Here is a 23,966-nt window from a genome sequence, read left to right on the forward strand (position 1 = left end):
GTGTGGTTTTTGTCTGTGTGTGTGTTTAATTGTAATCAGCAAGGAGTCTAGTACCTGGACTAAGGAAATATTTTCTGAATTAAAGTGACGTAAACTTTAATCTGTTAGACATCATTCTCTTCCTCTCACACTTTCTACAACACCAATGCACATTCTGTGAGATGTACGTTACAGAAACTTTAGTCACGTAGCAGATAAAATACAAATATATTCTGCAGAAACTGGTTTAGAGATGAGAAGAGGGTATTATAGATTGAGTTTTGGGATTGTGATATTTGACTCATTCTTTTTTTCTGTAAATACACCAAGAAAAACTGAAGGAGAAAAGATTTTGATAAAAATGGAAAATTCCTTATTGTATAACGTCAAAAGGATACCCGAGTTAGCATGTCATAGGTCTTAAAAACTCTAACTGATATAAATATTCCTGATTCTGTCTTTATTTGAATGTATTAAAAAACATAACATCAATAGGTACATTTCCATCATAATGTAAGACAGTACATATAAACTTTTCTAGATGCAAAGTAGGCCAATCATTTTGTGAATAGCACATCTGATGCTTGCAGTTTTCTTTCCTCTCAGAAAGAAGCTCTTCAACTTTTGTTCTTAAAATTCATGATTTTTTTTACGCCCTTGCTACTGAATATTCCTACATGTCTTTTAAAAATTTGGTTGTTTTATAGTTTCATTGTTAATCTTACGGAAAGGAAATTTAAACGTACACACTTGGCACTAAACTCAAATGTCACAGCTGTCCTCAAATGCTACCTCCCCCATAAAACCTCTGGATCCCCTTTGCAGTTGAAATTAATCTCCCTATCATTTCTGCCTTTCTGGTAGCTGTTATTTTTATTATAGCATTGTTTCTCAACACTGGAGTCTTTGGATCTGAGTATGTAGATACATTTTCTGTGGGGAAAGAGAAAGAGTTTGCTATAAGAATTTAAAATTTTGGGGGTTAATATGAAAGAAATTAATATAAGCATATTCTTGTATGATCTGGGATGCTGACCTTATAACCAATTATTATCATGAACTTTCAGGGCTATGCTTATGTTTAATTATGTTTAATGAGTAAAGAACAAAACTAGATTTGATCTGTGCAAGTGCTTCATTTGTACCAAGTGAAGACCAGATGACATCAGAGTAAGCTTAATTAAAGCTTCGTATTTGTGAGTAGAAAAAAATGGTGGGAATTTCAAATTGTTCAGAGAACACTGCACTGTAAGGTAGTCCTGCCAAACTAAAATGTAATCCTATCTAATAAAGATGGGATATGCTAGTTGACCCTCACATGGTCGCAAAGATGGCGGCACCCACGCCAATAAGGAGGGACTATGCTAATTGACTGTCCCACCCTCAAAGATGACGGCACCCACAGCCAATAAGGAGGGAATATGCTAATTGACTGTCACACCCTCAAAGATGGTGGCGCCCACAGCCACAGATGGTGGCACCCAGTCACCTTAGCCGCCCAGCCGCCCAGGGCCAGCCCAAGGCACAGGCAAGCCTCGGATGGCGGCTGCCCAGCCAACGCCTGAGGCACAGGCAAGCCTCAAATGTCAGCTGCCCAGCTGCCCAGGGCCACTCGAGGCTCAGGTAACCAGGGCAGGCCGAGGCTTGCACTGCTGGCAGTGGCAGCAGCAGAGGTGTGATGGGGTTTCGCCTTCCCCTGATCGCTGGGTCGCCTCCTGCCCCTGAGGGCTCCCGGACTGTGAGATGGGGCAGGCCGGGCTGAGGGACCCCCACCTCCAGTGCATGAATTTTCATGCACTGGGCCTCTAGTTGGAAAATAATGGGAAGTAGCAGTCAGTACCATATTTATGTTGAATATGATGATTTCATTTTAGCAAAACATCATGTGATAATTTAAAATCTTAGTTTTGTAGCTTTTATTTTATAAATTTGTTCTTTAGTACTATGAGTGAATCAGACTGAAGCCAGGAGAAGAGTTTATTCTTATCCATAGTTTTACTTTTCTATGTATTTCAGTAACATTATAATTTAATTTAAATTAACACATGTGTTCACAAGACATTTTTTCTTTATAAGGTTCTATACATAACTTAAGTTTCAGAAATATTCTTTTTTTAATAGGCTCATAGAACTTGAAGTATTTTTTCATTTGTGGGTCTCATATTTCTTTTTTTGCTATTTTTTCTTTTTTGTTGAATTTGTTTGGGTGGCATTGGTTAATAAAATTATATAGGTTTCAGGTTTACAATTCTATAATACATGATCTGTATATTATATTGTGTGTTCACCACCCCAAGTGAAGTCTCTTTCCATCACCATTTATTCCCCTTACACCTTCTTCTACCTCTCCCGTTCCCCTCAGAAATATTCTTATAGCATCCTTATCTGCCTTATGAGATGAGCTGTTTGTTTTGCTGTTTCACTTATTAGTTTGTAAAGTCCTTACAATCTAGTAAAGGCATAGATTATGTTTCATTTATTCTTGCAATCCCCTTAAAGTCTGTTAAAATGCCTTGTACCCAATAGTGGCACAGCAGTATTTATGCAATAACCTGGCCTATGCTGGTGTTCATTAGTGTGTTGAGACTCTATCAGATTGAATCAAAATGGATAAACATATAGAAAACATGTAGGGGCTATACATTTTAACAATTTGAAATTCATACAAGTTAACAAAATCCCCTTTTTAAAATTAAATATCCCCTAGGATTTTGATTACTTAAAGTTTTGAATGAATTATTTTAATTTGATAATCAAAAGATACATAGGGTGACAAGGGAGAATGAAAGATTTCATGGCAGGCTAGAACCGAATGTAGAGATGTACCAGAGTGCTTCAGGGAAGAAGACAGTACTCCATTGCAAAAAAATGTAGTTTTATATAATTATGGCAGCTCGAGAGCACTGATTTCCCCAGTAGACACAAGAGAAGAAGGGAAGGGAGAATGGATATGGAAAGGTACTAAAGACATTATCTCCTCCTTTTGGGATATTGCCTGAAGCCACAGTGCTTAGGTAGTGCTCTCTTTAGCTTAGATCAGGGGTGGGGACCATTTTTTCTGCCAACGGCTATTTGAATATTTATAATCTCATTCTTGAGAGATACAAAATTATCAACTTAAAAATTAGCCTGTTATAATTGGTCTAATGTTTAATTAACTCACTCCTAATGCCTTGGCAGGGCCAGACCAAACGAGAGCTGGACATTCCCCACCCCTGCCTTAGATGGAAGTAAAGCTGGCATAAATTTAAATCTTCTAGAATACTATAACAAATACATTTTCTAATTTTCCAATTCTGTTGTGGTATATTTTTGTATGATGTTGCCATAGCATAGAGTCAGTTGTCTTGCTAACTTCTTCAATGTCTTCCCATTTTGTACTTAAATTGAATTACCTGTAATTATCAAAGCCATTCAAAGTTAGTCATGTCCTATCTACATAACTTCATTTCCCTCTGCTTTGCAACACATAGATTTTTAGTCATACCATTCCTATACCCAACATATATAGTGATGCTTTTGTCTGCATATCTTTTTACATACATCATTTCCTTTTCTTGAAGTAGTTCTCTCTATATTTTACCAATTCTTTCTTCAGGTGATCTTGTAGTCTTTTATGACAACTGAGTTCCCTTTCCTCTCAACATTTGATCTTCATTTTCTGCCACAGATCTCTTTTTAAAATTTTAGGACTTCTATTTCCAGCTCTGTATGTGACATTAGTACCTGACCATAGACACTAAATTCAACATGTCTAAAATTAAACTCATTATTTTCCAATGTCGTATAAACCTTACTCTCTTTACATGTAGCCTGTATTGGTTAGTGATATCAACATCTACTCAGCTACCTAAGCTAAAAATATTAGTTACCTGCAACTACTTCTTCAAAAACTCTCATCTATTTTGACTTTAAATCCTATTGATTCTCTATATGCAGTGTAAGAATGAGAGCTAATGTTTATGAAGGGTTTGCTGTACACCAGACACTAAGCATTTGATCTGTGTTAACTCATTTAATCTTCCTGACAACTTTATCATTCCTGTTTTACATAAAAAAGACATGTATTTGCTAACAAAAGTGCACAGGTACACTATGAAACTGTCTATCCATATTAAAAACACACAAACAAACAGAATAAATATTTGGATATGAATGAGCCTAATTTATAAGAAATATAGTAAGGACAGAGGGACATATTAAATGATGCCAGGAGGGTTAAATCAGGAAAGTCCCAACTGAAAACTTTAGAAGACAAAATACCTATTTTCTTCAACTAAAAATATTAGTGACAAAATAGACTGGAGTGGGGACGTGGTGGGAATAGTTACAGATTTAGTAGACTTGAGAGTCATCTGAGTATTTTTAAAACTATATTTTTATTGATTTCAGAGAGGAAGGGAGAGGGAGAGAGAGAGAGAAACATCAATGATGAGAGAGAATCATTGATTGGCTGCCTCCTGCATGCCCCCTACTGGAGATTGAGCCTGCAACCTGGGATTGAACCAGTAACCTCCTGGTTCATAGGTCTGTACTGAATGACCAAGCAACACCTGGCTGGGCAGTTTCTTACATTTTTTTAATGGTCAACCTAGTGGGTGTGAAGTGGTGAACCGCATCCAGCATGGCCAAGGGTGAACTTGAGGAGGGGCAGTGAAGGATTAAAGAAGACAGACAAGAGAATACAGTTGGGACCAGGTGGATCACTGCCTGGATGAGGAAAAAGTGACCCAGCCTGTAAGCCAAAGCTTTGTTTTATAGTCAGATCACACATAGCAAAGCAAGGGGAGTGGTCAACATGTTTACAATGTTCTTTCGAGTTTCAAATCTATTTCGTTACTCAAGCCTTGTTTTGGCAGCACTTGCTGCACCACCCACAGCCCATTAGCAACCTAGGAACAAGGGAGGACTCTAAGGTCAAGCTTACAACCATAGCTTTTGGCTATAATTGTGCTGGGAGGGCTTTGCCCTCCAAGCTGGGACTTGTATGTGGCTTTGCCACAAGTCAGTCCGAGGCTTGAACCTGTCCGATGTAGCCGCTCTCTACAAAGTGGTATCTCACTGTGGTTTTGATTTGCATTTCCTTGATGACTAAATGATGTTGAGCATCTTTTTGCGTACTTATTAGATGTTTGTATACCTTTTTTAGATAAATGTCTATTCAGACCCGTTGCCCGTTTTCAATTGACTTTTTAAAAATATATTTTTATTGATTTCAGAGAGGAAGGAAGAGGGAGAGAGAGATATAAACATCAATGATGAGTGAGAGTCATTGATCGGCTGCCTCCTGCATGCCCTACACTGAGGATCCAGCCCGCAATCCGGGTATGTGCCCAGACTGGGAATTGAACCATGACCTCCTGGTTCATATATCGCAATGCTCAACCACTTAGCCACACCAGCCAGGCAACTACTTCAAAATATTACCTGCTTCTACAACTTCAAGTTTGCTCAGAAATGAGGATGCTGTGTTATATATAAAACTGAGAAGAAACCCCAAATCATATTAAGTCTAGTACCCATTTAAATTTTTTAAAAATTTTATTTATTGATTTTTTTTTTTTTTTTGAGAGAGAGAGACTGATTTGTTGTTCCAATTATTTATGCATTCACTGGTTGCTTCTTGTATGTACCCTGACCGGAGATTGAACCTGAAACCTTAATATATTGGGATGACGCTCCAACCACCTGAGCTACCTGGCCAGAGCAAGTCTAGTGCTCATTTTAGAAAACCAAACCTTCATGGCTGACTCTGTGTTACACAGCCAGTTTATAGCAGAGAGGCCAGCATTAGTGTCTAATTCCTAATCCAGTGTTCTGTTTCTGAACATTAGGTGAATTTATTTCTTTTTAATATATTCTATTTTTTTCATATTATTTTAGAAAGAGAATCACAGGCCTATTTCTGTTAGAAAATGGCCTATCACCATTTTCTACATAAATATATGAACCCTAGTATCATTTTGGACTATTCTTCCTCTGGCTCTAGATAATCAAAATTTAAGTGCCTGTGATATAGCGTCAGGGTCTTTCACATCCTTTGTTTCCTCTCTCTTCCACCACCACCCTATTTAGGTCATTTTTAGATCACTATACTAACTTACTTAGTTCCTCTGTCTTAAATTTCTTGCTCATTGTGGATAATAATGACATGTTAACATATCTGAAATCATGATTTCTTTTTCCACACCTTTGTTTGCACTACTTCCTTTTTGAGAAGATTCTTTTTCTACTTCTGAGTATGCAGGGTGTCCCCCCAAAATGTATAAACACATTGAATAATTATTAATTCCAATGGGTTAAATCAGAAAAGAAACATCAATTGAGCTATCAGCTGTTAAAATGTGTATACTTTTTTGGGGGGACACCCTGTATATTCAAATGCTGTACATCCTTCAAGAACCAACTCAAGATTCATTTGCTCCCCAGTACTGGCCACATCTACCTAATTGAAGTGCCACTTAAAGTCTAGAGTCAGTTAATGTCTGTAACCATTTCACATCAAGACTAGTGATATCTGTTATCATAGTGTGCTAGAGCAGGAAGACATAGCTATCACTTTACAGTTGAATAAGTGGTTTTACTAGAGTTACATGAGTAACATAAGTGCTTGGCTGGTTCAGAGCAGAGATGTAATTAGACTTAAGTCTCCTAACCCAGTGGTCGGCAAACTGCAGCTTGCGAGCCACATGTGGCTCGTGAGCCGTGGTTTGCCGCTCTGTTGACCTCATGAGTTTGCCGACCACTGACCTAGACTCTCGATTCCAATAATTGCAGGCTGTTGTTGTTCCTTGTGATTAAGCCCCTATCCTAACCTATAACCCAGAATTCCTTCTTGTATAACATACTTCTGCTCACTAAACAGTCAGTGCCTTGTCTTTTTAGGTCTTTTTTCATGAGTGCATTTATTTCTTCTACATGGGGCCAAGAATATTGTTTTAAACTTTTTTGTACTTCTCTTAATGTTTTGCATGTAATAGGCCTTAATTCATTATTTTATACAGGATTACTTTTAAATAAAAGTAATATTTTAAATAAGCTATTTCTACTTTTATAAATATTAATGACCAAGGATTATACTATTTTTACTTAAAAGGGATTGAAGAAGAGTTTTTGAATGTTCTTGGTAGTTTGCAATCTATTTCTAAGGATTTACTAAACAAAATGATAGAAAATAACAAAATAGAACTGAAAATTTGCCTGGGTTTCTTATTGCTAGGTAAATGGGTTTCACTTGTTTACAATGTTAAGAACACTGATTCAAGTACGAAACTACACCCTTTATCAACATTTCTTCATTGCTTTAATGTCTTCAATTTTTAAGGAAATAAAATGTTCCTTATGCAATGATTTTATAGCAGATTGTACTAAATGAAAGTATGATGTAGTTTTGTTGTCATAGTTACTAAGCCATTATTGAAAACCACCTAGTCAGTCTTTTCAGGTTTTAAAGTTTTACAAACATATCTGATTTAAAGCATGTAAGTAAAGCAACAAGAATTATAGCAAATATATACATTTTAAAATTCCTTTACAACTCAGCATGAATAAAAATGATACATTAGAGGGCAGCTTAAATACTTCTCAGGTGAATAAAGCACGGGTTTCATGCCTGTAGTCGGGGATATATGTATCATCTGCTTCAGATGTATTAGAGAGGTGATGTCAAGGTGAAAGCAGGCTTACAGAATGGTTGGAAATCATTGATATTCTGACTTGGAGGCTGTAAATGGCTTAGTGGCAGATGGAGTCTTTGTCAAGGAAGAAAAATGGCAGCTTTGAAGCATCATAGATGTTTTGCTAGCAGCTCAGCACACAGACTGTGACCTTCTAGTATTCAGGACTCTTTCTTATGCGCCAATAAATTGAGCTTTTATGCACCTAAAGTAGATAAACAGTACTTATCATATTTCAGTACAAATTGAGGTGTTTCATTAAAGAGAAACATAAATATGTTTTATTATCTAGTTTTTAAACAAGTAAGCTTTTAAGGGAACATGCATTTCTTGATATCAAAAATATCGCTCCGTTTGCGAGAGTAAAAACAATAGAGTTTAATTAAAAATATTTTCTCAGAATCACATATCATTAAAGCTAGAGAGTGTGTTAAAATTCTAGACAAACCTATTCATTTTACAGATGAAGAGATAGAGTCTCAGAGACTATGATTTAACCAAGGTCACTTAAATAGTTCATGGAAAACATTAGGTGTTAATGAACTATTGAGGTGACTCCTAGATTATTACTTGTTATACATATAAAATATTTTTAGCTATGAAGGTAAAAGAAACTACTCTCTTTTAACAAAACTTAGAATACCACAGAATACACCTGTTTATTCATGACAGCTGCATAATGATAGTACATGATTTTAGAGACTGTTATTTACTTTTCAACTGCACATATTTTTATTGAAAAAAAATCAAGTTTTTCATTTTAGTCTGTCATCACTGCATTGCTGTATACAAAGAATTTTGTTGAACGGAGAGTTTATATCTGGGTTGCAAAGATATATATACATGTGCTGCGTTCTGATTTCTTAAGAATATATTTAAACAATATATTTTGTTTAAATCAGGACTACTTCAAATATATATCTTGTGTTGACTTATTTTGAGTATTTTAAAAAGTGCTTTCTTTTAGAAATACTGCATTTTATATTAAAATATTTACAGGTTTTGTAGGTTTTATATTGAGTTGTTTTGAAAATTGTTGCCTATATCAGTGAGAACTTTTTCCACTTTTGAGTCTCCAGGAGTGTGTTCATTTGGACAATTGACTTACATTGAAGAGCAATAAGTCATGGCTAATATTAAAAGTGGAAGCAGTACACACCTAAAACCTACTAAAGCATTTGACAATTGCTCAAGTTATAGAAAGGAGGCACTATATATCATGGAAGAAAACAACCCTGTGCTCTAGATAGTCAAGGTTGCTGTATTTAGTGCCTCAGGTTATAGCCTTTTGCAAGCCAGTGTCTAAAGAAGTGCAATTAATGAGGCATTTAACAACAGTTATACAAAATGTCTGTGCATTTTCTTAAGAAAAACTTGTAAAACAATTTTCACAGTTGTCTTGCATTTGGAGAAAAATAGGAAAGGTTAGAAGAAGAAAGCTTCCAAAATCCTGAAGTAAGTTTTCTTTTTAAAAGATAAAACTGGTCAGACTTTTTAGATAGAATATTGACATGAAAAATATTAACCACAATACCATAAAGGAGAATACTATATCTATCAATGGACATGTTGATACATAGCTATTTCACCTACTATATACTTTAATATGAAGAAAATACACTCAGATAAAAGGTTAAATGATGATTACTAAACTATTCAACAACTAATAATTGGGTGCCTAGTACATGCAAGTGCTATGGATAAGGCAGTTCGCAAAATAGACTCTGGACTCATGGGGCTTACAGTCTGTGAGGCAAAGAGATAATAGTTAATAAACTAATATTCAGTATGTTGGATGGTAACCAACACTGTGAAAAAAGATAAAACAAATTAAGGATCACAAGTGCCAGAGTTGTAGAGTTAGTATTTGTGGTCAGTGAAGGCCTCTAATAACATAACAGTTTAACAGAGATCTTAAGAAAGTGAGGGAGGGAGTCATGCACATATCTGGGTGAGGACTATCTCAAAGAAGACAGTAAATGCCAACACGGAAGGAGATTGTGTTTGGCCTATTCCAAGAACAATAAGGAAACCTTCATGCCTGGAGTGGTGTCGTGATGAAGGAGGGGAATAAATGAAGCCACAAATATTTCACATAAACCTTCATTTAAGATTTAAGTCTTCTTGTTTTTAAGAATAGATTGAAAAAAATTATGCTTTAAGCTTAACCAAAGCCTATACTGTTGCTAAACAAGCAGGTCCCGGAGTATTTTCAGTTGAACATTAATTGAATAATGTAATGTATGAAAAAAGGTTCCAGGGTCAAATAATTTTGGAAAACTTAAAACAGTTAAATAAAAATATGTATTTGTGCTAACTATCTACATCCTATAGCTTGTACCTATCTTAAGTGTCTTATACTTTAAGTGGATACCCACTAAATGATGAAATTAACTCTACTAAGTAGTTGAAGATCTTATGATAAACAGACCTATCAATTCCCCCTTTTCCAGTTCAAAATCTGTTTGGATTATGTATTTAAATATAAAACTTTAAACTATAAAACTTTTAGAAGAAAATATAAGGGAAAATCTATTGGGCCTACTTGGTGAAGAGTTCTTATACATGACACAAATAGCACAATTCCATAAAAGAAAAAATCAGTAAATTGGACTTTATGAAAATTAAAACCTTTTGTTTTACAAAAGGCCCTGCTAAGACAATGAAAAGACAAGCTATATACTAGGAGAAAATATTTGAAAACCACATATCTGACAAAGACTCATATCTGGGATATATAAAACCTCTCAAACTCAACAGTAAAAATGCTAACAGTCCAATTAGAAAATGGGCAAAAGACATGAAAAGAAATTTCACCAAAGAGGACATATGGATGTCAAATGAGCATAAGAAAAGATGTTCAACATCAATAGCCATCAGGAAAATGCCAAAATGAACTATCTGAGCAGCTAAAATAAAAAATAGGGACAATATCAAATGCTGGCAAGGATGTGGAGATATTGAACTCTTATACATTGCTAGTGGGAATGCAAAATGGTATAGCCTCTTTGGAAAAGAGTTTGGCAGTTTCTTAAACAAACCAACATATACTTACTACATGACCCCACAATCACACTCCTGGGCATTTATCCCAACAAAGTGACTATATGTGTTTGTGCATAGCAGCTTTGTTTGTAATAGTCAAAATTGAACAATCAAAATGCCTTGCAGCAGGTGAATGGCCAAATAGTATGATGTGTCCATCCCATGCAATACTACTCAGCAACGAAAAGGTATCAACTATTGATCCATATAACAGTTAGATAGATCTCAAGATCATGAGGCTGAGTGAAAAAAGCTAATCTCAAACTATCACTCCATGAATCTGTTTATGTAAAGACAAAATTATAGAGGTCAAGAACAAATTAGTTATTGCCAGGGATTAGGGATAGTGGAGGAGAGAAGTTTGGTGTGACTAAAGGAGAAGCAGAGAGATCTTTGTGGTTACATGAATCTACACAGGTGATAAAATGACTTAGAACTATACATACACTTTGTAGTTTGTTTCCTGGTTTTTATATTGCACTATAATTATACAAGGTATAAATATTGGTGGAAACTGAGGGATGAATACATGGGACTTCACTGTACTATTTTTCAACTTTCTGTAAATATATAATTACTTCAAATTAAAAAGTTTAAAATTTTGTTTTTTCCTTCTTCTATATCCAATACATGGAAACAATCTGTGTCCATTGAGGAGTGAATGAGTAAAGAAAATGTAGTGTATATGTATGTATGTATGTATGTATGAATATTATTCAGCCATAAAAAAGAAAACCTTGCTATTTGCAATAACATGGATGGACCTTGAAAATATTACTAAGTAAAATAAATCAGACAAAGAAAGGAAAATACCATAATATATCACTCATACATGAAATCTTTAAAAAAAAAATAAAACTGAACTCATAAGTCAATGAACAGATTGATGGTTTTCAGAGCTAGGAGGGGGGAAGATGGGCAAAATGGGGGAAGGTGGGCAAAAGGTACAAACTTCCAGTTATAAAATAAACTAGAGACCCGGTGCATGAAAATTCATGCATTGGAGGGGGGTCCCTCTGCCTGGCCTGCCCCTTCTCATAGTCCAGGAGCCCTCAGGGGCTGGAGGTGACCCGGAGATCAGGGGAAGGCGACACCCCATCACACCTCTGCTGCTGCCACTGCTGGCAGCGCAAGCCTTGGCCGGCCCTGGTTATCTGAGCCTCAGGCATCCCTGGGCGGCTGGGCAGCCGCCACCCAAGGCTTGCTTAAGCCTCGAACCAGCTCTGGGCGGCTGGGCAGCTGCCATCTGAGGCTTGCCTGCAACTTGGGCGTCAGCTGGGCAGCCGCCATCTGAGGCTTGCCTGCGCCTTGGGCCGGCCCTAGGCTACTGGGGCTCTGAGGGGCCATCTTGTGGCTGTGGGCGCCACCATCTTTGAAGGCGGGGCAGTCAATTAGCATATTCCTTCCTAATTGGCTGTGGGTGCCGCCATCTTTGAGGGTGGGGCAGTCACTTAGCATATTTCCTCCTTATTGACTGTGGGTGCCACCATCTTTGAGGGCAGGGCATCCATTAGCATATTCCTTCCTTACTGGCTGTGAGCGCCACCATCTTTGAGGTTGGGGCAGTCAATTAGGAATTCCTTCCTTATTGGCTGTGGGCGCCACCATCTTTGCAACAGTGTGAGGGTCAATTAGCATATTCCCTCTTTATTAGATAGGACTAGAGGCCTGGTGCATGAAATTCGTGCATGGGGGTGTGTGTCCCTCAGCCCAGCCTGCATCTTCTCCAGTCTGGTACACCTCAAGGGATGTCCAACTGCCTGTTTAGGATCAGGCCTAAGCGGGCAGTCGGATATCCCTCTCACAATCCAGGACTGCTAGTTCCCAACTGCTCGCCTGCCTGCCTTCCTGATTGCCTCTAACCACTTCTGCCTCCCAGCCTAATCACCCTCTAACCACTCCCCTAATAGCCTGATTGATGCCTAACTGCTCCCCTGCCAGCCTGATTGCCCCTAACTGCCATCCCCTGCAGGCCTGGTCACCCCTAACTGCCCTCCCCTGCAGGCCCAGTCGTCCCCAACTTCCCTCCTCTGCTTGCCTGGTCACCCCTAACTGCCCTCCCATGCAGGCTTGATCTCCCCCAACTGCCCTCCCTTGCAGGCCTGGTCCCTCACAACTGTCCTCCCCTGCTGGCCTGATCGCCTACAACTGCCCTCCCTTGAGACCTGGTCCCTCCCAACTGCCCTTCCCTGATGGCCATCTTGTGGTGGCCATCTTGTGTCCACATGGGGGCAGCCATCTTGTGTATTGGAGTGATGGTCAATTTTCATATTACTCTTTTATTAGATAGGATAGAGGCCTGGTGCACAGGTGGGGGCCGGCTGGTTTTCCCTGAAGGGTGTCCAGATCAGGGTGGGGTTCCCTTGGGGGCGTGGGGTGGCCTGGGCGAGGGGCCTGTGGTGGTTTGCAGGCCGGCCACGCCCCCTGGCTACCTAAGCGGAGGCCCTGGGATCTGGGATTTATTTATCTTCTATAATTGAAACTTTGTAGCCTTGAGCGGAGGCCAGGGCCGGCCAGGGTGTGCAGGAAGCTTGGCTTCCTCCATCGCTGGGGAAACCCAAGCCTCCTGCTGGCTCCGTGGCCGGCCGCCATATTGGTTGGGTTAATTTGCATACTCGCTCCTGATTGGCTTGTGGGTGTGGCTTGTGGGTGTAGCAGAGTGATGGTTAATTTGCATGTTACTCTTTTATTAGTGTAGATAAGCCCTGGTAAAACCAAACAAAAACTGTTTTACTTCCTCACTGAATCTTCCATGCCTTTTGATTTTTATTCTCTTCTGTATCCTCCAGAGACTTGTTTCATTGATCATTGATCATTCATAAATCATCTCCTTTCTTGGTTTATTTAGGATTGTCCTATCTTAAACAAAATGATAACTAAAAGTAAATGAACAAATAAAACCTTTACTTCCCTCAAGTGGTTATGTTTGTATATTAAAAATGTATATTCATGTTAACAATGTGTAGCTCTTGTTTATTCATTTTAACTGTTGTATACAGTCATATATATTTCATTACATAAACATACCAGAGTATTTTATTCATTTCCCCATATTTCACTATACAAATAGTGCTGCAATTTACATATTTGTATATGGCACCTTATGCACATGTACGAGAACTTTTCTGGGTTACATTCTAAAAGTGGAATTGCTGTATATAGACTACATACAGCCTCAATTTTACTATGTATTGCTTAACTTCTTTCCACAGTAGTTATGTCAGTTTACATCAACAGTGCATAGGAGTTTTCTTGCTCTACATTTTTGCCAACCTTTGGGTTTTCTTAATTTTTGCCTTACTACTCCCTCTATATAGAACCTGCTATAAATCCCAACAGATTTTACATATACAATAAAATTTTTTATTTCTTACTCTACTTTGACCAGCCAAGAAGTAAAAAACATTTTGAATTATCTTTAATATTTGTATTTATCTCCATATTTCTGACTCTACCACCTTAGTTCAGACTCCTTACTTCTTGCTTAAACTACTGCAACAGACAGAATATTGTAGTATCCTTATTGGAAGTCTCTTTCTGCTCCAATCCATTTTATTTAAAACTGCTAGATCAATATTTCTAATGCGAGTAGTTTACCATGTTAAATTAAAGCACTTAATATGCTACTCAAGGTTGTTTCCAATAAGGTCCTGATCCTTATGTCAGCCATATCTCCTATTGTTTTCTACATGCCCTATATACTAGCCAGACTAAATTACACTCATTTATTAATTCATTCAAACAGTAGATAATGATCTTATTATGCTATACAGGTAATATTAACACTTGAGTTTTATAGGTTTTTAGAGTTTTGTAGTTTTATAGCTAGTGATATAAAATGAACAACTCCTGGTTCCTGGGGAGCTTGCAAGCTGCCTCAGGCTATTTTCCAAGTACACCCAAGGCTTTTCATTCTCTGGTCCTCAGCATATGTTTTCCCTCCACTTAGAATGCCTTTTTTCCTGGTTCCTCCACTTAGCTATCTTTGCCTTTCAAAATCCCACACATTTTTTAAGGCCCACCTAAGATGTCACTTTTCTGTGAAGCCTTTTCTGGTACCCTTAGTTAATTTTGCTCCCATCTATATAGATAAAAGCCTAAGCGACTATTCGACTGGTAGCTATGATGTGCACTGACCACCAGGGACAGACGCTCAATGCACAGGCATGGAAACATGGAACAGACTGATGAATCTCAGAGAGAAGGGGGGAGGGTGGAAAGAGATTAACCAAATATCTTTTATGCATACTAGAGGCCCGGTGCACAGATTTGTGCACCAGTGGGGTCCCTTGGCCTGGCCTGTGGGGATTGGGCCAAAACCAGCAGTCCCGACATTCCCCGAAGGGCCCCAGATTGCCAGAGGGCGCAGGCCAGGCTGAGGGACCCCAGTGGTGCATGAATTCGTGTACCGGGCCTCTCGTAGTACAATATTTACAGTTGACCCTTGAACAATGCAGGGGTTCATCGAAAATTCACATATAAATTTTGACTTTTCAAAATTTAACTACTAATAGCTTACTGTTAACTAGAAGCCTTACCGGTAACTTAAACAGTTGATGATCAAATATTTTGTATGTTATATTCATTATACAGTGTATTCTTACAATAAAGTAAGGGAGAAAAAAGAAAATGTTGATAAGAATATCACAAGGAAAATACATTTATAGTAGTATTTTATTGAAAAAATTCACGTATACCCAGACCCATGTAGTTCAAAACCTTGTTGTTCAAGGGTCAACTGTAGATTGCTTTTATGGCACTTATTATGCCCCATATACTTGTCTTATCATTCCAAGGTGATAAGTACTTTGTCAATTCATCTGTATTGTCCTTGTTGCACATAACATAATGTCTTATGTATAGTAGACAAACTGTGAAATAAAACAATTTAATTAAAGGTAACATTAATAGAATCCAACTTCATCAGTTAAACCTATTTGGGGAAAGGCCAATTTGAATTAGAAAAAAAATGTTTAATTATGTAATTTTATCTAGTGTTCTTTAAAACACTGTAAGTAAATTAAACTTGCTCTGATGAATAGTAAACTTTATCTGTGATTAGTATAACAGTTGTTTAGTTTGTTTTTAGACTTTAAAGTAATTCCTTTTAAGTCAGAATCTTTCAAACTGAACTCTGATGAATCATATGAATTGATTCTGTTGAGATGACTTGGCTACTGCTGGTTGCCTCCTCCCCCATTATTATTATTATTATTATTTTTACTATACTGGGCTTTTTCACATGCTTTCCCCCCCCCCTCTATTTATTGATTAAGGTATTACATACCTTTATGTGTCCTTATCCCCTCATTGCCTCCTCACCCCCCCCCCCACTCATGCCCTCACCCCCCTGGTGTCTGTGTCCATTGGTTAGGCCTAGGGCAATGGAAACTAAAGAGAAAATAAACAAATGGGACTACATCAAATTAAAAAGCTTCTGTACAGCAAAAGAAACCATCAACAAAACAACAAGAAAGCCCACTGCATGGTAGAACATATTTGCCAATGTTATCACCGATAAGGGTTTAATCTTCAACATTTATAGGGAACTCATTCAACTTAACAAAAGGAAGATAAACAACCCAATTATAAAATGGGCAACAGACCTAAATAGATACTTTTCGAAAGAGGACATAAGGAAAGCCAAGAGACACATGAAAACATGCTCAAAGTCACTAATCATCCAAGAGATGCAAATCAACGACAATGAGGTACCATCTCACACCTGTGAGATGCGGAGAAAAAAGAACCCTCGTGTACTGCTGGTGGGAATGCAGACTGGTGCAGCCACTGTGGAGAACAGTATGGAGTTTCCTCAAAAACTAAAAATGGAACTCCCATTTGACCCAGTGATCCCACTTCTAGGAATATATCCCAAGAAACTAGAAATACCAATCAGAAAGGATATATGTACCCCTATGTTCATGGAAGCACAATTTACCATAGCTAAGATTTGGAAACAGCCTAAGTGCCCATCAGCAGATGAGTGGATTAGAATACTGTGGTACATCTACACAATGGAATACTACACTGTGGTAAAAAAGAAGGAATTCTTACTATTTGCAACAGCATGGATGGACCTGGAGAGCATTATGCTAAGCGAAATGAGCCAGTCAGAGAAAGATGAATATCATATAATCTCACTCATTTGTGGACTATAATGAATAACATAACCTGATGAACAAAAACAGATCCAGAGACAGAGAAATATCGATCACACCGTCAAACCTCAGAAGGAAGGTAGAGGAGGGGAGGGGTAAGGGGAAGAGATCAACCAAAGGACTTGTATGCATGCATATAAGCCTAACCAATGGACACATGATTTTATTTAAGAAAGGACTCTTCTCTTAATGTGATTTGAAAGAGTTGTTAAGAGAGTGTAAATACTTCAATTTTATCCGTTTATTTAAATATTTGCCAAGATCTTACAAAAAGATATTATTCCTGCCCTTTTATTCATAATGTATTACCACAAATTTAAAACTAGTAGTCCTTATGAATGAGACTTCAAATAATAAGCAAATAGTAGGTAATTGGCTTTGAGTGGGGACAAATTAATTGTTTATACTATGAATATTCTGCATTTTAATATGGATTTTTGAGGAGTTAGAATATCAGAAGTTTTTGGAATTGGTATAGGAATTATTAGGTGGCTGAGGAATTTTCTAATTCCTGGCTTCTTAAAATTTAATGTGCATAAGATTCTGATTCAGTAGGTCTGGGTTGGGGCTTGAGATTGTTCCTATCTGACAAGCAATTTAAATATCAGTGGTCTGTGGACCACACTTTGAGTAGCAAGGAGCTAGATGACTTTCACAAGTTTGTCACCACATTTGTATTACGTTTTTTGCCCTAGAGAAAGTAGGTTTTTGGTATTGCCATAGGCATTTCTTTAGACTGTCTCTCTACATCTGATTTATATTTTGCTATTTTAATAAAAATGTATGGGCTTTTTTTTTTTAAGGAAATACTTTGTGTGTGGATTAATGATTGGTCTGTGATTATTCTTCACAATTTTAAAAATAGTTAGCCTTGAGAACTATTAGACTGTCAGTGGCAATTTTCAGAGACTTTAAACTTAATAAGAAATATCCATTGGCTTTATCTCCATTAAAACTGTACTACTGAATGATTTTTGTTATTTTACAGGATATTGTTTGAGGTTAGACATTAAGTCATTATAAAAATGAAAATAGGGAACAATTTTGTTTTGCTAATGCTGTTTCGTTGGTATAAGTATTGCTTTTTTAAAAAAGCTGTTATTATTATCATGATTTAGTAGCAATTATACACCACAGCTGGTTAAGCTTTTAATTTTATCTGTAGCACAAGTGAATTGAAAGCCTATTTTGTGTAAATAAGCAACCAACAAGACAAAGTCAATTAGTTAAATAGCTTATACTAAAAAATTTAAATAATTTCTGAGGGACTTTAATACCTTTTTAAAGATATATAATATCAAATACTTTCATTGTCTTTTGGGTTTTTATAGAAAAGTATAATGATAAAATCATAAATCTAAATCATAAATCTTTAAGAAAATTCTAGAATTCCTTATTTTTGATAAATGGAAACTGTTAATTAACTTTGTAGACCAGAACAGCAGAGTATTTTTAGGGGGAAAATATGATTTTTATCTAAAGATATTCGTATTGATATTCATATCAACTCTACATTATTTCACTTGTGAGTAATAGAAATTGCTGGAGGAATTTATTATAATTAAAATGTATTATTTTTTATTATATATTAAGTAAGCACTAACTTTGCTATAAAAGTTTTCATATGGAATTTATATCATGTTTATCAAAGTTTTTTTCAGACCTGATCCAAAAATATTGTATAGAAATGAACCTCCTTTGTTTCTTCTGGTAGCAGCCATTGATTTTTAACCCCCAAAGGTACATTAATAGTGCTTATAGAAGCAGAACAGTTGGAATTTACATTAAAAATAAATGTGATGAATAAAATGTAGTACACTCTAATGTTATAGTCGTGATTTTGTTTTACCAAAGTTCCAAAATCTAACGGACAATAATACTGACAAGGTCAATAAAAAATGAAAGAAAGAACAAACGATGCAAAAAGAAAATGACACTGAGGTCTTGGTTTAATACATATGTATTCCAGGCTGATGGTTGATTTCATTAGCAAATCTCATTGTTATGCAATGTCTGTTCTTCTGCAGCAAAATGAATATTGTATTCTCACAGGCTCTATGTGTATCTATTATGTTGAAATAAATGAAAAATATATATTTGTAGCTTTCTTTGGTTTACTGTTTTCAATTTTCCTTTTAGGAAAAGAAAGAAAATTGAATTATATATTTTTTTCTTTTGTTGTTAAGTTTGTCCAAAAGCTTTTCTATTTATATTACAGATATATTTCCTACTTTTGTTCCGTGAAGTAAACAATAATGAGGTGATTAACAATGTAACCATTTAAATTATCCTATAACTTTTAAAACAAACAAAATATAATCTTGAATTAATTTAAGCTGTTATTAATGTGAGCTTCTTAAGCATATACTTTCTAACGTATTTTTAAATGTTAGGAGTGGATTTTCTTATTGCAAGAAAAACGTTGAGGAAGTGTATTATGCCAAATGTAAATACTGTTACCATTTGCAAGAGCAAAAATTATATGTTAAGATTACTGTACATAGATTTGAATGTTCCTAAAATAGGAAATTCAGAAATAATAAGTTTCAGCAGCTACACTTACTCTTTGTTTATTTAATAAGAGACTAAACGGCATGATTCTTTAGGTTATGTTTATGAGTTCAAATATGGATCAAACAGTTGTCATTTAATTTTAGTCATTTTGAGGTCTGACAATAATTTGGTGGTGTTCTCAAAGATTTTCCTCACAACTTAAGTTCTTTATTTAAAAAATATATTTTTATTGATTTCAGAGAGGAAGGGAGAGGGAGAGAGAGATAGAAACATCATTGATGAGAGACAATCACTGATTGGCTGCCTCCTGTATGCCTCCTATTGGGGATCAAGCTTGCAACCCGGGCATGTGCCCTGACCAGGAATAGGACTGTGACCTCCTGGTTTATAGATTGATGCTCAACCACTGAGCCACTCTGGCCCAGCACAATTAAAGTTCTTTTGACAAGCTCAAGGTTTTATTTGGTATGAATTGATTATATACCATTTAGAAATGACCTATCTGGTAAAAATTTGCCCTCTGGCTCACTTGATGCAATCCTAGTAAATATCTTGGTTATGTTGGAAAAACATGAGCTGTTATAAATATGTATAGCAGTTTAAAGTTAATTGGTACTTAGAGTGTTTGCATTTTATTCTTCGCAGTGGTTAATAGAAAATGAGGAACTGTAAAATCTAGTAGGGAGATCCCTAAATAATTAGATTGAATTATATAGCTAAATCATGTAGGGAAGTTATAATGGTCCCAGATAGTCAGCTCTGAAAGTGGAGGAACATCCAGAAAGTGATGAGATCTAAACTGATAATGAGGTAGGGAAGCAATGAGAAACAACATAAACATAGTTTGGGAGGTGGGAGAACATAAACTTGGCATCTTTGGAAGGCAAAGAAAAGACCAACCCAACTGTAATGGGAGATATGATTTGCCTCTATCTATTTACCTCATGTGAAAATCAAACTGTAGCATTGTTATTTTTAGTAGTAGTTAGTCCAGATACATGGTATATTGAGATACTACCTTTGTGGACCTTGATTTTTCTTGTTTAATAAAGTCGTGATAGTAAGTTCCCTTTATATTAATATTGCTGTGTATTTCAACCCAATAACATAAGTAAATCCTATAAAAGTATGCAAAGATTCATACTCTAAAATGAATCAAAATTGGAACAGACTGAATGGGAATATAGGAATCTAGAAACTCTAAGTCAGATTTCTCTACTTAGTTAGAAATACTAAACTGAGTAGGAAAAAAAATCATCATGGATTGGGCTCCCAGGCTGTTGAATTGAGCAGAATCATAGGAGGTCACCAATGAAGAAGAGAGGAACTGTTTTAAGTTAAGAAGAGAGATCCTATTTAAAAGTCTGGACCTACCCACCAGTCTTCTGTCTTCATCTGATCTGGAGCCACAGTTATTGCTTACATGCCTATTTTACTTACCTATCCAGCAGAACTTAGAATTGTTAGGGGAATCCTTTCTGAAGTTTTTGGCTTTACAGAGCTATCAGGTGTAGTTTGTTGCGCTAAGTGTGCCCTACAAGAGTGCCTGACTGAGAGAACAAGTGAAGCTGAAATATATCCTAATGGAGAAAAAGGTGCCTTTTTCTCATTTGTCAGCTCAGTGGGTGGGTGGGTGGTGGTGGTGGTGGTGGGGTTTCCCCTAACTCACATATTCCTTTCAAATGACACACGTTAAATATTTGTAATGAGACTTATTCTAAGATTATGTTCTCTTGGCAGTTATCTACTTGGGTGTTCTTTTTGTTATTGATTTTATCGACACTTTGTTTTGTTTTCTACTTAAATATTTTAGAATTTTATTTTGCAAATATAAACTTGTTTGAAGTAGTATAATTAAATGTTTTGTTATGGCTTTACTAGAGGCCCGATGCACGAAAATTTGTTCAAGAGTAAGCCTTCCTTCCCCTGGCTTCCCGCACTGGCTTTCCTCCGGCACCCAGGACCTGGGCTTCCCTCCTCTGGCCCCTGGCAGGCACCTGGGACCCCGGCTGGCTTCCCCCGGCCCAGCTTAGTCAGGAAGGACGCCTGGAAGACATCCGGTCTAATTAGCATATTACCCTTTTATTATTATAGATTATAAAAAGGGTTGTTAAGAGCTATTTGCTCTAAAATCAAAGCATGTATGTCAGAGATGCATGGATTTAGTATACATAGAATTTTTAAGAGAAAGGCAATATTGTAGATTTAAAAAAATCTCCTAAATATTTTAAAGTAGTGAATTAGTTTATCCTTTTCACAGAGTGTTTGTTTTATACCCTTAGTTAATTTAAATCAACCCTCAGTCAACTATACTAGAAAATTTAAAGAGTGAAAAAACAGCAATTTGGGGAACAAAACTAAGGATAAGGAAAGTTCATTTTCAAACTAACAATATAGGTAGTTTTTAAAAATGCTCATAGGTAAATATTTTGTGGGGGGTTTTTTGAAATAGGAATTTAAAACGAGAATAGGAATAGCTTTATGTAATCTTTTAAAATATATCATTGAAAATTTTTTTTCAAAACTGCCACATAAGTTATAAAGGAGTCTTATTTTGCAGAAGCTTGTTCTAATAAGAATAGGCTTATGCTTTGACTGAAATGTAATTTGCTCTTTAATTCAGAGACTTCTTTTATCTACTTTCCTGAAGCAGTTTCAATTTAAAGACTTTTCCTTATATTTAGCAGGTTTTTTGTTTTTAAGCAGTTAGTCTTAGGTTTTTTTTTTTAAAACCTTGTTAGCATTTCCTTGATTTTACAATTTAGTTGCCAGAAGTAATTTTTAAAACGTGCTTAGTCAATAATTTTTTTTCATGCATTCCTTATTCTAAACTCTGTGCCAATGCATGTCTGGAATAAACCCTCAAAAAAAAAAAGAAAAGAAAGAAAGCCATAACTCTTTATTGTCTGTTTTGACATTAATAAAATTAAGAAAGGGATGAATTCTTAAGACGTCTCCTTACCTGGTTTAGTTTTGTCACGTGAGCATTCACGGTTACTGGTGATCTAAGTGCTCCACCTGCCTTTCAGTTTGTTTACCAGGAAATCAAGATGTGTAAACTGCAGGAAGTACTATTTGACCCTCTCCGACAGTATCTCATTACAATAATTGCTAATCTCTGAATAAGACAGCCATGTTTTGTGAGTAACAGAGAGAGAGGTTGTGTTAGGTAGATTTTAGGTGTTTTAACAAATACAGCATTGTAAATGCTTACTTGGATTATGTTTTCATGATAGCTTTTGATAAAAGACATATGGTGACCTATGGGGTCAGCACAGCTAGGACACAATAGTAGGTATTCTTTCATGCCTTTTAACTGAAAAATTTCACGGCTTGTTGTTTTGGAGTGCTGTCACTGCTCTGAATCGAAAGGATAATGGCTACTTCCTGATTAAACCCTCTCTCCACAGTAAGCTCTCAATGTTATACTGTATGTCTTTTTTTCCTGTAAATGCAATAATAGTATTTGGTGTTTCCTTTTTATCACTGTCTTTTCACAGATATATCTGTTATAAATACAAACTGAAGTTGAAGTTTACAATTAGAGTAGAAACTACTGTTTTAAGTTTGGAGGATTTTTTTTTCTTTTCTGAATGAAAAAGTATTTTTGTTTGGTATCAAATCCAACCACTCATTTGCTTATTGTAGATTTTTGATTAAAGAAATTAGCTTTTTAAGAAGACAATGAAATGATAAATTATATTAAGCTTTCACTTTCTTGGCATTCTAAGCAAAATCTTAAAAAATAACTTAAGTAGTAAATCAGATTTATTTATTCAGGGAATATTTGCATAAAGCAATTGTATTTGTGTTTAATAAATTTCATAAATGGATTTACATATGTTGTCATAATTGTTGATAATTGTTTTAATTATTAAGTTATTGTTCTTAAATTAGTTCAGAGATCCTTGTGATGTAAAAACAATATTAAGTCCTCAGCATATAAGAAGGAAATAAAGAGCTTCTTAGTTTTAATCCTAAAGCTGGCAGTCACTCCATCTGTCTTGGGACAATCACTTAAACTGCTTATCTAAGTTTTCTTGTCTGCTGCCCATATGAGTGCTAAGTAAAATACGTATGTTTATTTATTTCTTTATGAGAGTACAAACTATAAAAAATGAGTTTTCAGAAGTATTTTATAAAATGGAGAACTGACTCTGTAGACTAGGAAACCATTTAGGAATCATAGTAGACAGGAAAATAACAGAAATGTTATTTCTATTATAAAATAATATAAAGTAAGGTTTAAAATAAATATTATATAACTGATCTTTTACTTTGAACAGAACTGTTAGTTATGCTCAACTCTTAATATATCATTACCAAAGGATTATACCTATTGTTGGATACATGACTAAAGTCAGAGGTGGAAAGCTAGATACTTAAATTATTTAACTTATTCTCAGAAGCCTTTTTCCTTGAAATAAGATTATTCAGAGTAGAGGAAAGAATGTATATATTTATTTAGGTCTATAACTATAGTTTACCTAAATAGTAGGATGTTTAATTTTTAAACTCTAGTATTAGGTATTCTGATCATATTAAAGGAAACATGAAATTATTCAACATTGAAGGTAGTTACTAAAGATGG

The 23,966-nt window shown here is 36.0% G+C and overlaps 1 protein-coding gene across 9 annotated transcripts in view; it reads left to right on the forward strand.

Annotated features, from left to right (window-relative positions):
• The window catches only part of BAZ2B (bromodomain adjacent to zinc finger domain 2B), a 325,819-nt gene that overhangs the window by 143,120 nt on the left and 158,733 nt on the right, over window positions 1-23,966 (forward strand). For 4 of the 9 annotated variants that reach the window (XM_079781876.1, XM_079781877.1, XM_079781878.1 and 1 more), the window contains exon 1: window positions 22,221-22,666. The exons of 3 other annotated variants lie outside the window; for them this stretch is intronic. In XM_079781876.1, coding sequence (XP_079638002.1) covers window positions 22,639-22,666 — 28 coding nt within the window. In that variant the 5' untranslated portion in view covers window positions 22,221-22,638. Of the gene's footprint in view, window positions 1-22,220; window positions 22,785-23,966 lie in introns of those variants that run through there. 2 more of the 9 variants (XM_079781882.1, XM_079781884.1) reach the window with 2 other exon arrangements.

This window comes from Cnephaeus nilssonii (genome assembly GCF_951640355.1).
Source record: "Cnephaeus nilssonii genome assembly, chromosome: 10".
NCBI lineage: Eukaryota > Metazoa > Chordata > Mammalia > Chiroptera > Vespertilionidae > Cnephaeus > Cnephaeus nilssonii.